The sequence below is a fragment of the Schistocerca serialis genome, chromosome 2 (assembly GCF_023864345.2).
Source record: "Schistocerca serialis cubense isolate TAMUIC-IGC-003099 chromosome 2, iqSchSeri2.2, whole genome shotgun sequence".
Taxonomy (NCBI): Eukaryota; Metazoa; Arthropoda; class Insecta; order Orthoptera; family Acrididae; genus Schistocerca; species Schistocerca serialis.
The window spans coordinates 497,520,797-497,533,003 of record NC_064639.1 but is presented as its reverse complement, the minus strand read 5'-3'; the positions used below and the strand labels follow the sequence as shown (position 1 = coordinate 497,533,003).

The following is a 12,207-nucleotide window of genomic DNA, read 5'->3' as shown; positions in this document are numbered from 1 at the left end:
CTCTCACATTTCATGGCGTTTACGGTTATAAACATTTATTCCAATACCATTGGAATGTGAGACTGAAACGGCTAACTTACCCGACCAACTTAAATTTACAGCAGTTTAGAGTACATTGTTCATTTTGAGAAGTTACAGTTCCATACAGAACATAAATCCAGTAAATAAATAGTCGATGACTGGTGAATGTACACCCCCATAAGAAATTAGTACCCCTGGAAAAACGACGTCGATTTTGATTCTATGACGGCTTATGCGACCTGAAAGACATTAAAGCACTTTGTCTTCAGGCCACAAGTGGCCTATCTGGACCATCCGACCGCCGTGTCATCCTCAGTTGAGGATGCGGATAGAAGGGGCGTGTGGTCAGCACACTGCTCTCCCGGTCGTTATGATGGTTTTATTTGACCGGAGCCGCTACTATTCGGTCGAGTAGCTCCTCAGTTGGCATCACGAGGCTGAGTGCACCCCGAAAAATGGCAACAGCGCATGGCGGCTGGATGGTCACCCATCCAAGTGCCGACCACGCCCGACAGAGCTTAGCTTCGGTGATCTCACGGGAACTGGTGTATCCACTGCGGGAAGGCCTTTGCCTGGAAGACATTAGATGTGCAGATAATCGTTTCAGCGTCGTCCGCCAACAAATAGCGTAGTGTCATAGCTAACAGAGTGCCATCTGTGACTACCCTTAAACAAAGAATCCTCACAGCCAGAAGGTTCAGTGTGGTGCAGCGTGTGAAGCACGCAGGAAACCATGTCACAGAGAGACACTTGTGCTTCCTACAGCCAACGGTGCGCGTGTTAAAGCGGTCATTTTGTGGCCTTCCGAGTGACGGGATGGTCCTTTCGGAGAACTCTCACTCAAGTTGGGCTTGTTATGTCATTTATGCAAAGATGCTGGTATCATTGGTCGCGTCGACATTTGCAGACCTGTAGACGAGGTTCTGGATGTCCACGCACCACAGACGCCCGCCAGGATCGTCGTGTTGTGAGAGCAGCAGTGGCAGATCGTACAGCTACCACAGCTCGGATAAGAGGGCTTGAGAGCCCAGACGTGTCAAAAAGAATCGTTGGGCACTGGATATTAGAAGTAGGACTAGGGGCGCGCACACCTCTAGCCCATCTTCCATTCACGCAACGGCAACGACGCGCACGGTTAGGCTGGTGCCGTCAGCGGATCACTTGGAACATGGAATGCCGCGCCGTTGTCGTCAGTGATGAAAGTAGATTCTGCCTTCATGCAAATGATTGTCATTTGCGCGTACGACGTAGATCTAGTGAGAGCTATCTCGTAGAGTGCATTGTTCCAAGACACACTGCCCCCCCCCCCCTTTCCCTCTAATGGTCTGGGATGCAATAAGCTACAAATCTCTTTCACCTTTGCTGATCGGTACGTGCAGAAAGTTGTTAGACCCGTCCTCTTGCCCTTCTTGGTCAGGAAAGTGATATGTAATTCCAACAGGATAACGCTCGGCCTCTTACTGCCCGTGAAACTCAACGTGCACTACAAGACATGCAGCAACTTCCTTGGCCAGCACGATCTCCGGACTTGTCTCTAATCAAGCACCTGTGGGACTTGATGGGATGAGAAGTGCTTCGTGTCGCTCGTCAACCAATAACTCTTACAGAACTACGCGAACAGGTCGAGCAGGCTCAAAATAACGCATACAGTATTTGCGATGTGTACGATCGACTGGATGCCAGAGTCAACGCCTGCATAGCCGCCCGCGGAGGCTACATCACATACTAATACGTTTTTTTCAGCATTGGTCGATACCCGGTACCTCAGAACCGCTTGCTCCATTGATCTACAAAGGTAATCATTTCATGCACTCGATATTCATTGTTGCAATAATAAGTCTTGAGTATAATGGCTACCTCTAAAAGGGTGTATTAATTTTTCAGGCAGTGTACTTGGTAAGGTAGATGGTTGCTGAGAACTCATGCCAGATTTGATGCTTTATGAAGAGAGAGTCACATCGTCAAGCTCATTAAACCTAGCTCATGACTGCCACCTTTGCAAGTGTGAAAACTACGTCTTTCTTTCTTTCTGATTTTGATCTTGAAGGAACTGCAAACAGACCATCCAAGAGCTTCTTTCTAAAACCTCACATGCCTTTGACTGTTAGTTTAATCCTCCCATGCGTCACTGGGAGATGTATATGTGATAGAGCATCAAATATTCGCTATAATGTTTGACAAAATTTACTTTGCGTAGAGTAACTGCGGTTTAAAGTTTCATTTCAAAGTCCGACAATTCATGTGTTCAGTCTGATACCTGTGGCTGTATCATAAGAATCTTAGTTACTTGCGGAAGATTACCAGTGGACAAATGGCATAAGCGAACTGGCCATTGTCCTTCTCTTTATCTGAGCGACTTGGCTCAGTGTTCGAGGCTTTGTAGACAGCATTCTTATTCGGAAGGAATGCGATTCAGGCCTCATATGGCAAACCGTTTCAGGATTTTCGTGTTTCCACTGAAGCGCCTCAGACAAGCAAATGGATAGTTGCTTAAATAAGGTCAGTGATATCTTTCACCGTCCTTATGCAGCTGAGCTATTACTTCATGAGATGTAGCCGACGATGCAAGTACTAGACTCTCTTATTTCTTTACCGTCGTAATTAGCTAATGAGCATGCAGAAACTGAAACCGTTGGCGTTACAACCCACCAAATCGTCGTGCATCCACAGGACGGTATCTTCTGGCTGTCGCCGGGGCTGAACTACGCACGTCAGGTTGATACCGCTGCCTTGCCAGTGCGTTCTAAAAGGCTCACCCAAAATTGTCGTCTTCGGCTCTGAAAATCAGAAACAGAATAGTCTATTACAATTAAATGTTTAGTAAGCACCATCGTTGTATAACTCTAAGGTTCTCGTGGCCATTGTCAAAGGTCTTGTAGGTTATTCGACAGCGTCATGCTCCTCTTCAGTTTCTTCTGACACAATCGACGTTTCTGTCCCTCTGCTACGGTCCTCTTCAGGATCTTCCGGTGTTCGCAGTTATCTGAACATTCTCAAACATCGGTCACAGCTACTTGTAAAAGTGTCTTTCCCCGAGCTTACTCTGAAGAAGTGGTGTTATTGGGTGAAATTTATCTGCTATTGGTGGACCACCGTCACCGATTAGGTAACAAAACAGGCAGGGAAGGGGAATAATTGTGAATTACGATATTGCAGTGCTTGTGTCGTTCAGAAATAAGATGCAAAGTAGCGGGCGTGAGTCGTGCTTCGGTAGCTCCGATGCTAGAGCACTTGCCCGCGAAAGACAAAGGTCCCGAGTTCGAGTCTCGGTCGGGCACATAGTTTTAATGTGCCAGGAAGTTTCATATCAGCGCACACTCCGCTGCAGAGTGAAAACCTCATTCTGGAAACATCCCCCCAGGCTGTGGCTAAGCCATGTCTCCGCTATATCCTTTCTTTCAGGAGTGCTAGTTCTGCAAGGTTCGCAGGAGAGCTTCTGTAAAGTTTCGAAGGTAGGAGACGAGATACTGCCAAAAGTAAAGCTGTGAGTACCGGGCGTGAGTCGTGCTTCGGTAGCTCAGATGGTAGAGCACTTGCCCGCGAAAGGCAAAGGTCCCGACTTCGAGTCTCGGTCGGGCACACAGTTTTAATCTGCCAGGAAGTTTCATATCAGCGCAAACTCCGCTGCAGAGTGAAAATCTCATTCTGGAAACATCCCCCAGGCTGTGGCTAAGCCATGTCTCCGCTATATCCTTTCTTTCAGGAGTGCTAGTTCTGCAAGGTTAGCAGGAGAGCTTCTGTAAAGTTTGGAAGGTAGGAGACGAGATACTGGCAGAAGTAAAGCTGTGAGTACCGGGCGTGAGTCGTGCTTCGGTAGCTCAGATGGTAGAGCACTTGCCCGCGACAGGCAAAGGTCCCAACTTCGAGTCTCGGTCGGGCACACAGTTTTAATCTGCCAGGAAGTTTCATATCAGCACACACTCCGCTGCAGAGTGAAAATCTCATTCTGGAAACATCCCCCAGGCTGTGGCTAAGGCCGGTATTACACTATCAAATTTCTTTGTCCAATAGCTTTGTCCAATATCTTTGTCAAAGATATTTGATAGTGTAATAGGGACTTTGTCAAATGTCGTCCAATATTTGATCAAATATAGGACCTCGCTGTATATTTGATCAAAGAAACCGCTTGTCTTCTGTTCACTGCAATGTGACTTGTTACCACATGGAGCGCTAGCATCGCTGCAGCGTACTGTCGTCTGTAGTGTTTTTATAACCATTGCCAGTAAATACAATTGGTGTGTGCCGACAACTACAAAATTAATAGAGATGTCTGAAGCTGATGAGGCGCTTTACAACGTGAGGCACCCTGAATACAAAAATAGATTAAGAAGATTGGAGACCTAATCTGATGTAACCTAACCTAACCTAACATAACCCTCTCCTGTAGCAAGGAATGGGAGTGTTATAGTGAGCCTGTCTTCAGAAGATGTAGCAGTTCTTAAGTGAATATTGTGCTTTGTGATATGAGGATACACTTCATTGAGCACATACGGAAATGTATGCTCATCCATTTTTAAGTAATTGATGTACGACTTGACGTCTTCCACTGTAAGCTCACGTAACAAGTTTTGTTGAATGCTTTTATCGTGTCCTCGTAAAACCCACGGCTTCACCCAGATTAGATAAGTTTTTCGTTCCATAGATCCGTGCGGAGGAGAGCCTCGTGGATGTGGAACATGTCGATTTTTTTTAAGCTGAAATAACAATACTAATAGTATGAATAAATACAATACATCATTTGTTTCTATTAAAAATTTCGCCAATGGAGTAGGAGTTGGCCAGTGGTAAGTCTTTCAGGCTCCTTTTAAACTGATCTTTATTTCTAACTAAATTTTTTATGTTTCCTGGCAAATTATTGAAGATGAGTGTTCCTGAGTAGTGGACCCCTTTTTGAACTAAAGTAAGTTGGTTGGTTTGTGGGATTAAAGGGACCAGACTGCGATAGTCATTGGTCCCTTCTTCCAAATACTAAAAACACCCACAGAGAATAAAAACGAGTAACAGAATAGATCACAGACGCTTTTAAGTCCTTGTGCAGATCATTTTTGTTCCTGGTATTGTATGTATGAACTGACTTGTTTGTTGGAAAAAGAGATATATTATTTACGACAAATTTCATTAAGAAGTAAATATACTGAGAGGCAGTAGTTAGTATACCCAATTCTTTGAAGAGGTTTCTGCAGGAGGTCCGTGAATTTACTCCACAAATAATACGTATTACACGCTTTTGGACCTTGAAAACTTGTTTGACTTCAAGATTTACCCCAAAATATTATCCCATATGACATTATGGAATGAAAGTATGCAAGCTTTTTCATTTTTATGTTTCCTATGTCTGCTAACACTCGAATTGCAAATACAGATTTGTTAAGACCTTTCTGCAGTTCTGTGGTGTGCTCCTCCCAACTGAATTTATTATCAAGTTGTAATCCCATGACTTTTAAGACTGTCAACCTCGTATGTATGGTTCCATTTTTTCCCCCACTTCTTTTCCGCATGTGCACACAATGCAATTTTTTGTACGTAGAACTGCTGCGGTTAGTAACAAGTTGTTGTCAGCCATCTTGAACTTTGACGAAAAATTTGATGACAGTGTAATACCCCCTATAGCGCTACGTCAAAGATCTTTGTCAAATATATTGGACGGAATATTGGATCACATCTTTGATCAAATATTTGACAAAGAAATTTGATAGTGTAATACCGGCGTAAGCCATGTCTCCGCTATATCCTTTCTTTCAGGAGTGCTAGTTCTGCAAGGTTCGCAGGAGAGCTTCTGTAAAGTTTGAAAGGTAGGAGACGAGATACTGGCAGAAGTAAAGCTGTGAGTACCGGGCGTGAGTCGTGCTTCGGTAGCTCAGATGGTAGAGCACTTGCCCGCGAAAGGCAAAGGTCCCGAGTTTGAGTCTCGGTCGGGCACACGGTTTTAATATGCCTGGAAGTTTCATATCAGCGCACACTCCGCTGCAGAGTGAAAATCTCATTCTGGAAAGATGCAAAGTTGTTTGGGACGTCCATGCAAGCGACTTACATTTAAAATGTCTTCCCTGTACGGAAATATACACGATGTATGTACGAGAGCAGATTGTACACCAGGACCGGCCACGGTCTGTCGACTTCATGTTTCAAAATCGAAATCCAGCGTTGTTTAGCCTTCGCTATTTCTTCGTGATAAGAAAAAAATAGTTCAAATGGCTCTGAGCACTATGGGCCTTAACTTGTAAGGTCATCAGTCCCCTAGAACTTATTTTAGAACTACTTAAACCTAACTAATCTAAGGACATCACACACATCCATGCTAGAGGCAGGATTCGAACCTGCGACCGTAGCGTGATATGAAGGACGTTGTTTGCACAAAAGAACGCAATCTACCGATCAATTGTCATAAACCTTTACAAATTAATTGGAATGTCAGGAGAGAAGGATAATAATTCCTGATGCGTATTATGCAGTCGCATAAGCGATGGGTACCGCAAACCTGCTGTAAACAACATTACAATACCATGCAAAAAGAATTTAAATATTTAGTCGGCAAAAAATAAATGAAACATTACAGGGATCGACAAACGGGATTCATTGTTCTGTACAACAAGAAGCAATCTGTGCTAAATTTGCAGGCGTGGAGCACGTAAAGAAACTGGTGGTACGAATAGTAAACTATCTGAAGTCGCATAAATTATTGCACTGTCAGTTGCAACAGTTTTCCATTCAACTGAATGAAGAGTGTGAAGACTTTATATATTACTGCAAACTACGGTGGTTAGGTCAAGGCGCATACCTGGAACGATTTTTCGATTTAAAATTCGCTTTTGTTGAATTAACAACGAGAAAAAGAGTGCAGAAACGAAAATTAGAATATCCAGAATGGATTGCAGACCTCGTATTTTTAGTGTACTTGACTACACACTGCTCACAGTAAGGCACTGCAGGATGAGAAACAACTTCTTTCTGATTTAATGGGGATGCATTTACGAAAAGAAAATCGCGTTGTAGAAGGGACGTATTCTGACAAACACAGCCCAGTTCCCTAAGCTCACTGGCGTTAAATAAAACTCGAGGTTAAAAAAATTACGACGATAGTTTCCTAAACGTTTTGAGGGCACTGCCGGTCTTACATTTGTTTCCGAGATGTTTTTGAGATCATTTGGTGTTTCAGTTTAAAGTGCCCCTATGCATGTGCAGATGTAGCTAACTGATCTGTAATGTAATTTCCATTTTAATGACAAATCCCTCTAACGTTACAACTGTTCAGGACATCTAGATTGGTTTCCTCAAGTAGTTTCCACGTCTCCATAACGAGGTTGCAAAAGCGATACAATATTTCAAATAACATATGTGTGTGAAAGAGGTTTTTTGGATTTTGAAAGTAAATAATTAAACATCACGTGGCAACCTGGGCGTGAAAATCTATAGAATTGTCTGCCCGTGTGTTGACAGTTTGTATCAGATAAAACCTACGTCTTCAGATCGCCAAAAAGAAATCAATGATACTGAAAATTTGCTTTGTTTTTGAACTATATTGAGAAATATGAAATATAACACGAAGTTGGCCCAGTGCGGCTGTATTGTCATTTAAATGCGGCGCGTTCGTGTTTCCCGCTCCTTACGCTCAGAAATGGTGTGGCGTGGTGTTGGGGAAATAGGCCAGCCAGGCTGAGCGGCGTGGCCCTCGTGCCAGGGCACGGCCACCACCACCTACAGACAAGGCCGCGGCGCGAAATTCATAGCAGGTCGTGACGTCACTCCGAGCGGGCCACCATGTTGTGTTTCGAAGCGTTTGTTTATCTACACGTTTGTTGGATCGAGTGCTACATTCGTGCTTAAAACTAGCGATTACAGTGTTTACGCGTAGTGAAGCTACTGTGAACATGGTTTACAAAAGGTTGTGTGCCAAGGTGTCATGGGAATTGCGGAACTGGACTGAAAGTGATGTTGTTTTCCTTTCCGAAAGATGCGAATCTGCGTAGGAAATGGCTTTCAGCGATTCATCAGGACAATTTTCAATCCACTGAGCACCCGAAGGTGTGTAAAAACTATATACCTAGTACAATTATTATTTTTTTGCTAGTGGAATATCTTGAAGTTTGGATACATTTGACTAAAATTGTGAGCAAAAGTTCGCAGTAAATAGTATTCTTTTTCAAGTGGCTTTATTTTGATTTTGAAAACGAAATATAAATTTGTAGCTCGTGTTACATTTTGTTCGTATCTAAATTTCTCTGCAGTTTGTATTTTTGTTGTGTACATAGTTCCGCGTAGTCAGCGCGTACACAACTTTCCCACTAGAGCTCGCCCCGCTAAGCACAACAGCGCAGGCGCAGCGCTCGTCCGTCTCCGCACTACGAGATGGCGCTGTCTTAGAGACAGACCAAATTCTGCTTCCGCCGATCCGCGTATTAATATGTAACGCAGTCAGTGAGATTGCTGCTAATGTAGAACCTTTTCTCCTCGCGGATCACACTCGCGCAGTGATACCTGAACGCTCGAGGTGTTATAACGTGTGTACTGATCTCCGGTTAGTCAGCCTGCATCAGTCTGCATCAGACTGCATTTGTCTGTACCAGTCTATAGTCAAGTTTCAGTCTGCGCCTAATAAGATTATCATATTCCTGTACATAGCCGTGAAGAGAAATGTATAGATACTTTGTCAAGTATCAGAGACATGTGAGAATAAGATTAACGTACCAAGACCAAAGGAACTTCAGATTGTCAATTGTGAATAGCATCCAGAATCAAGTTAAGTAAGGTTTATGACTCTTATTATTTTAATAAATGTGTGTGAAAATTAATCAAGTTCTGTTTAATGTTGGTCACCGTCAATCTGCTACTCTAAGTGTGCAAGTGGCATTTCTATCGTCTGACCAAATGGCAGAAGATAAACACGCCACGATAAGACCACGAAGCATATTGCTGACACTCACTTACTTAGTTAGAGCGACCAGTCAAATAATCTGATGGTGTGTGTACCGAAGGTCTTACAGTACGCACACCACAATTTTGTTACACATTACTGATACGTTTTATTCTCTATTTGTGAGTGGGTGTTGTTTTTCACTCTCGCATTAGTTAGCATGAGTGCTAACGAATGTTAAAACTGCTGTTTTCATGTTTAAAAAGCGATCTCTCTGTATGAAGCATCTCTAGGTGGTGGTGGCACGGCCCTCGAGCCGAATCCTAAGCCACCCCTGTTATAGACACATGGTTGACGACACATGGAAGTTTGGCTCAGAGAGCCTCATGCTAAGGCGACCGCTCGTGATAAGCCGGTAATGTGGGTTCGAGTCCCAGTCTGTCACAAATCTTCATTGTTATTCCATTACACAGCTATTTCAAGTGTTTATTAAAAGAATGCCGTGCCACAGAGGTGGGGCTTCCTGGTCGTTGTATGTATTCCTCACCCACCTTTGCTGCGTATTTACTTCCTTGATGCTGGAAACGCACTACGCTGGAAGCCTCTGTCGTCATATCTATTGAAATTACTTTTGTTCTTAGCAATCCCAACAGTCTCTCGGACTTAGCGTTTATAAATCTTGCATTCCTAACCGACAATAATATGCTGCTGAAATTTGTGTCTAGGCCGCAGTTTTCTTGATGTTCCACTATTGCAAAATGGCTCTGAGTACTATGGGACTTAACATCTGAGATCATCAGTCCCCTAGAACTTAGAACTACTTAAACCTAACTAACCTGAGGACATCATACACACCCATGCCTGAGGCAGGATTCGAACCTGCGACCGTAGCAGTCGCGCGGTTCCAGACTGTAGCGCCTAGAACCGCTCGCCCACAACGGCCAGGCACTACTGCACGTTTCAGTTTAATCTGTCCTTTCAATTTCACCTGCATACGCTTTGGCACAGCCACACTTCGCTTCACAGGTTCTCCCAGTATACAGGTGATCAGTTGAGTCCGTTTTGCGGCGGAAAATGTCTTTTATTTTGTTGTGACTGAAAAGTGTGGTCTTTATGCCATTTAACAGAAGAATTCTGCTTATGCGTCCAGTAATTCTAGAAACGAGCGGTAACCTAACACAGTGAGAGGCAGTTACTAGTTCTTATTATCACAGTTAATAATGTTTAGTCTGAAAGATCCGCCTATCGACAAACTATAATAGATTTGGCTTTAAATAACTCTTTTAAGAACTCAAGCTCTGATTCCAGGTTGTTATTGTCACTAATACGGAAGACAAGTGTAGACAGTGTATTGAGCATTGCTCGATTCTGGGATCGGTGGTGATGCAACGTGACAGATATACACCTATATGTGTTTGTAGGCTTTCTGTTTATTGTGTGTCCCAGAATATTGCCATGTCTTCTATAGATCAACACATCTCGAATGGTAGATCAACCTGACTCTCTACCTCCAGAGAGAAGTTGATTTAGGGATAAATATCGTTTGAGAAACTATAAAACCTATGAAGCTCTTCTTTACTTTGTTGCCATATACAGGGGATAGCCAAAATAATGTGAACATATGTACTTATTTGGTTCAAAAAATGGTTCAAACGGCTCTGAGCGCTATGGGACTTACATCTGAGGTCATCAGTCCCCTAGAACTTAGAACTACTTAAATCTAACTAACCTAAGGACATCACACACATCCATGCCCGAGGCAGGATTCGGACCTGCGACCGTAGCGGTCGCGCGTTTCCAGATTGAAGCGCCTAGAACCGCTCGGCCACAACGGCCGGCTGTACTTACTTGGGAATGGTTTATTAATAAGAGGTTGGGCCCCCATTTGTCCGTAATACAGCTGCGGTTTTTCTTGGAATACTGCCATGTAATGATTGTATAGTCTCCAGTGGAATGTTATGGCGCTCTTCGATCAGAACCAGTTCTAACTCCTGTAGTAACGAGGGATGCGGAAATCAGCTCCGGAGTTTGCGCTCCAATACCGCCACAAGGGTGTGTTAATGTTCAAGTCCGGGGACTCTGCTGGCGAGGGAAGAGGCTGCATTCCAGTTGAGTGCTCCTCATACCACGATTGTACTGTCCTGGCTGTGTGAATGGGTGCATTATCGTCCTGAAATATGGCATCATTGTTGGGGAACAACATTAGAATCATGGGAAGCGCCTGATCACCTAAAATGTTCACATAACCGTTGGCTGTAACACGGTCTTTGAGAATAGTGATGGGACCAGCAGAATACCATGATACGGCTGCCCGCACCATCACACTTCCACCTCCATTCGTAAGTGTTGGAATCAGGCAATCAGCATTGTAAGCTTCTTTTGGCGTTCTCCAGACGTAAACCCAGCCCAATGTTGGAAATAACGAAAACGTTGACATGTCGGACCACATGACGTGTTACCACTGATCAGCCGTCCAGGATTTATGCTCCGGACATCATGTTTTACGCTTCTTTGCGTTGGTTGTCGTCGCTAATGGTTTCGTTATAGCAGCCCGTCCATGAATATTTGCTTTATGGAGTTCTTGACTGACAGTGTCGATAGGTAGGGGGACTCGAAGATGGCTATTGAGCTCTGCAGTAACTTAAATCGCCGTATTTTTGTGTTGTTTTGACACAGTTCGTCAGTTAGCTTTGATTTGCGCCCACTATTACGTTTCCACGATGATATCTTTCCATGTTTTGTGTAGGCTGTCATGGCTGTGAAACAGTTGCTCTTGAAATATTCAATAAATTGGCTATCCTGGTTACTGATGCTCCAGCTAATCGGGCCCCTACAATCTACACTCTTTGGAACTCTTTTAGGTCTTTCATTGCACGTCGACCTCGGCCCCTGAATGCTAATACGAAGTGTGCACTACTCGTAACCAACCTGAACACGCACAGCCTAGCGCGACACTTGCCTTACCTTCGTTGTTGACCGTCAGACACAGCATCCCATTAATACCACTGTTCACATTATTTTGCCTATACCCTATACCGAATGTATTGCATTGTGAAGATGACCGAGAGTGCCATTCTAACAAGCTTCGACGTGAAATATTTATTTACTAACATCCCAGTAGCAGTTACTACGGTGATCATAGGGGTCAAACTTGCTCCAGACGTGTGTGACCTGATAGGATAATTTCTATGATCGAGCTATTTTAAATAAAAAGGATAATTTTATCAGCAATGTGTTTGTTGCTGTGGGTTCGCTTTTGCAGGCGGCGGCAGCTGACATTTGTACGGAAAATTCTGAATCACACGCATTAAGTAATGCGCCAATACAACCTTCTT

At 43.8% G+C, this 12,207-nt stretch overlaps 1 protein-coding gene across 1 annotated transcript in view; it reads right to left on the bottom strand.

The window, feature by feature from the left end:
* LOC126457438 (kin of IRRE-like protein 1) overlaps window positions 1-12,207 on the bottom strand; it is a 111,484-nt gene that overhangs the window by 12,836 nt on the left and 86,441 nt on the right. Inside the window, exon 4 of the mRNA XM_050093716.1 lies at window positions 2,671-2,798. Coding sequence (XP_049949673.1) covers window positions 2,671-2,798 — 128 coding nt within the window. The remainder of the gene's footprint in view (window positions 1-2,670; window positions 2,799-12,207) is intronic.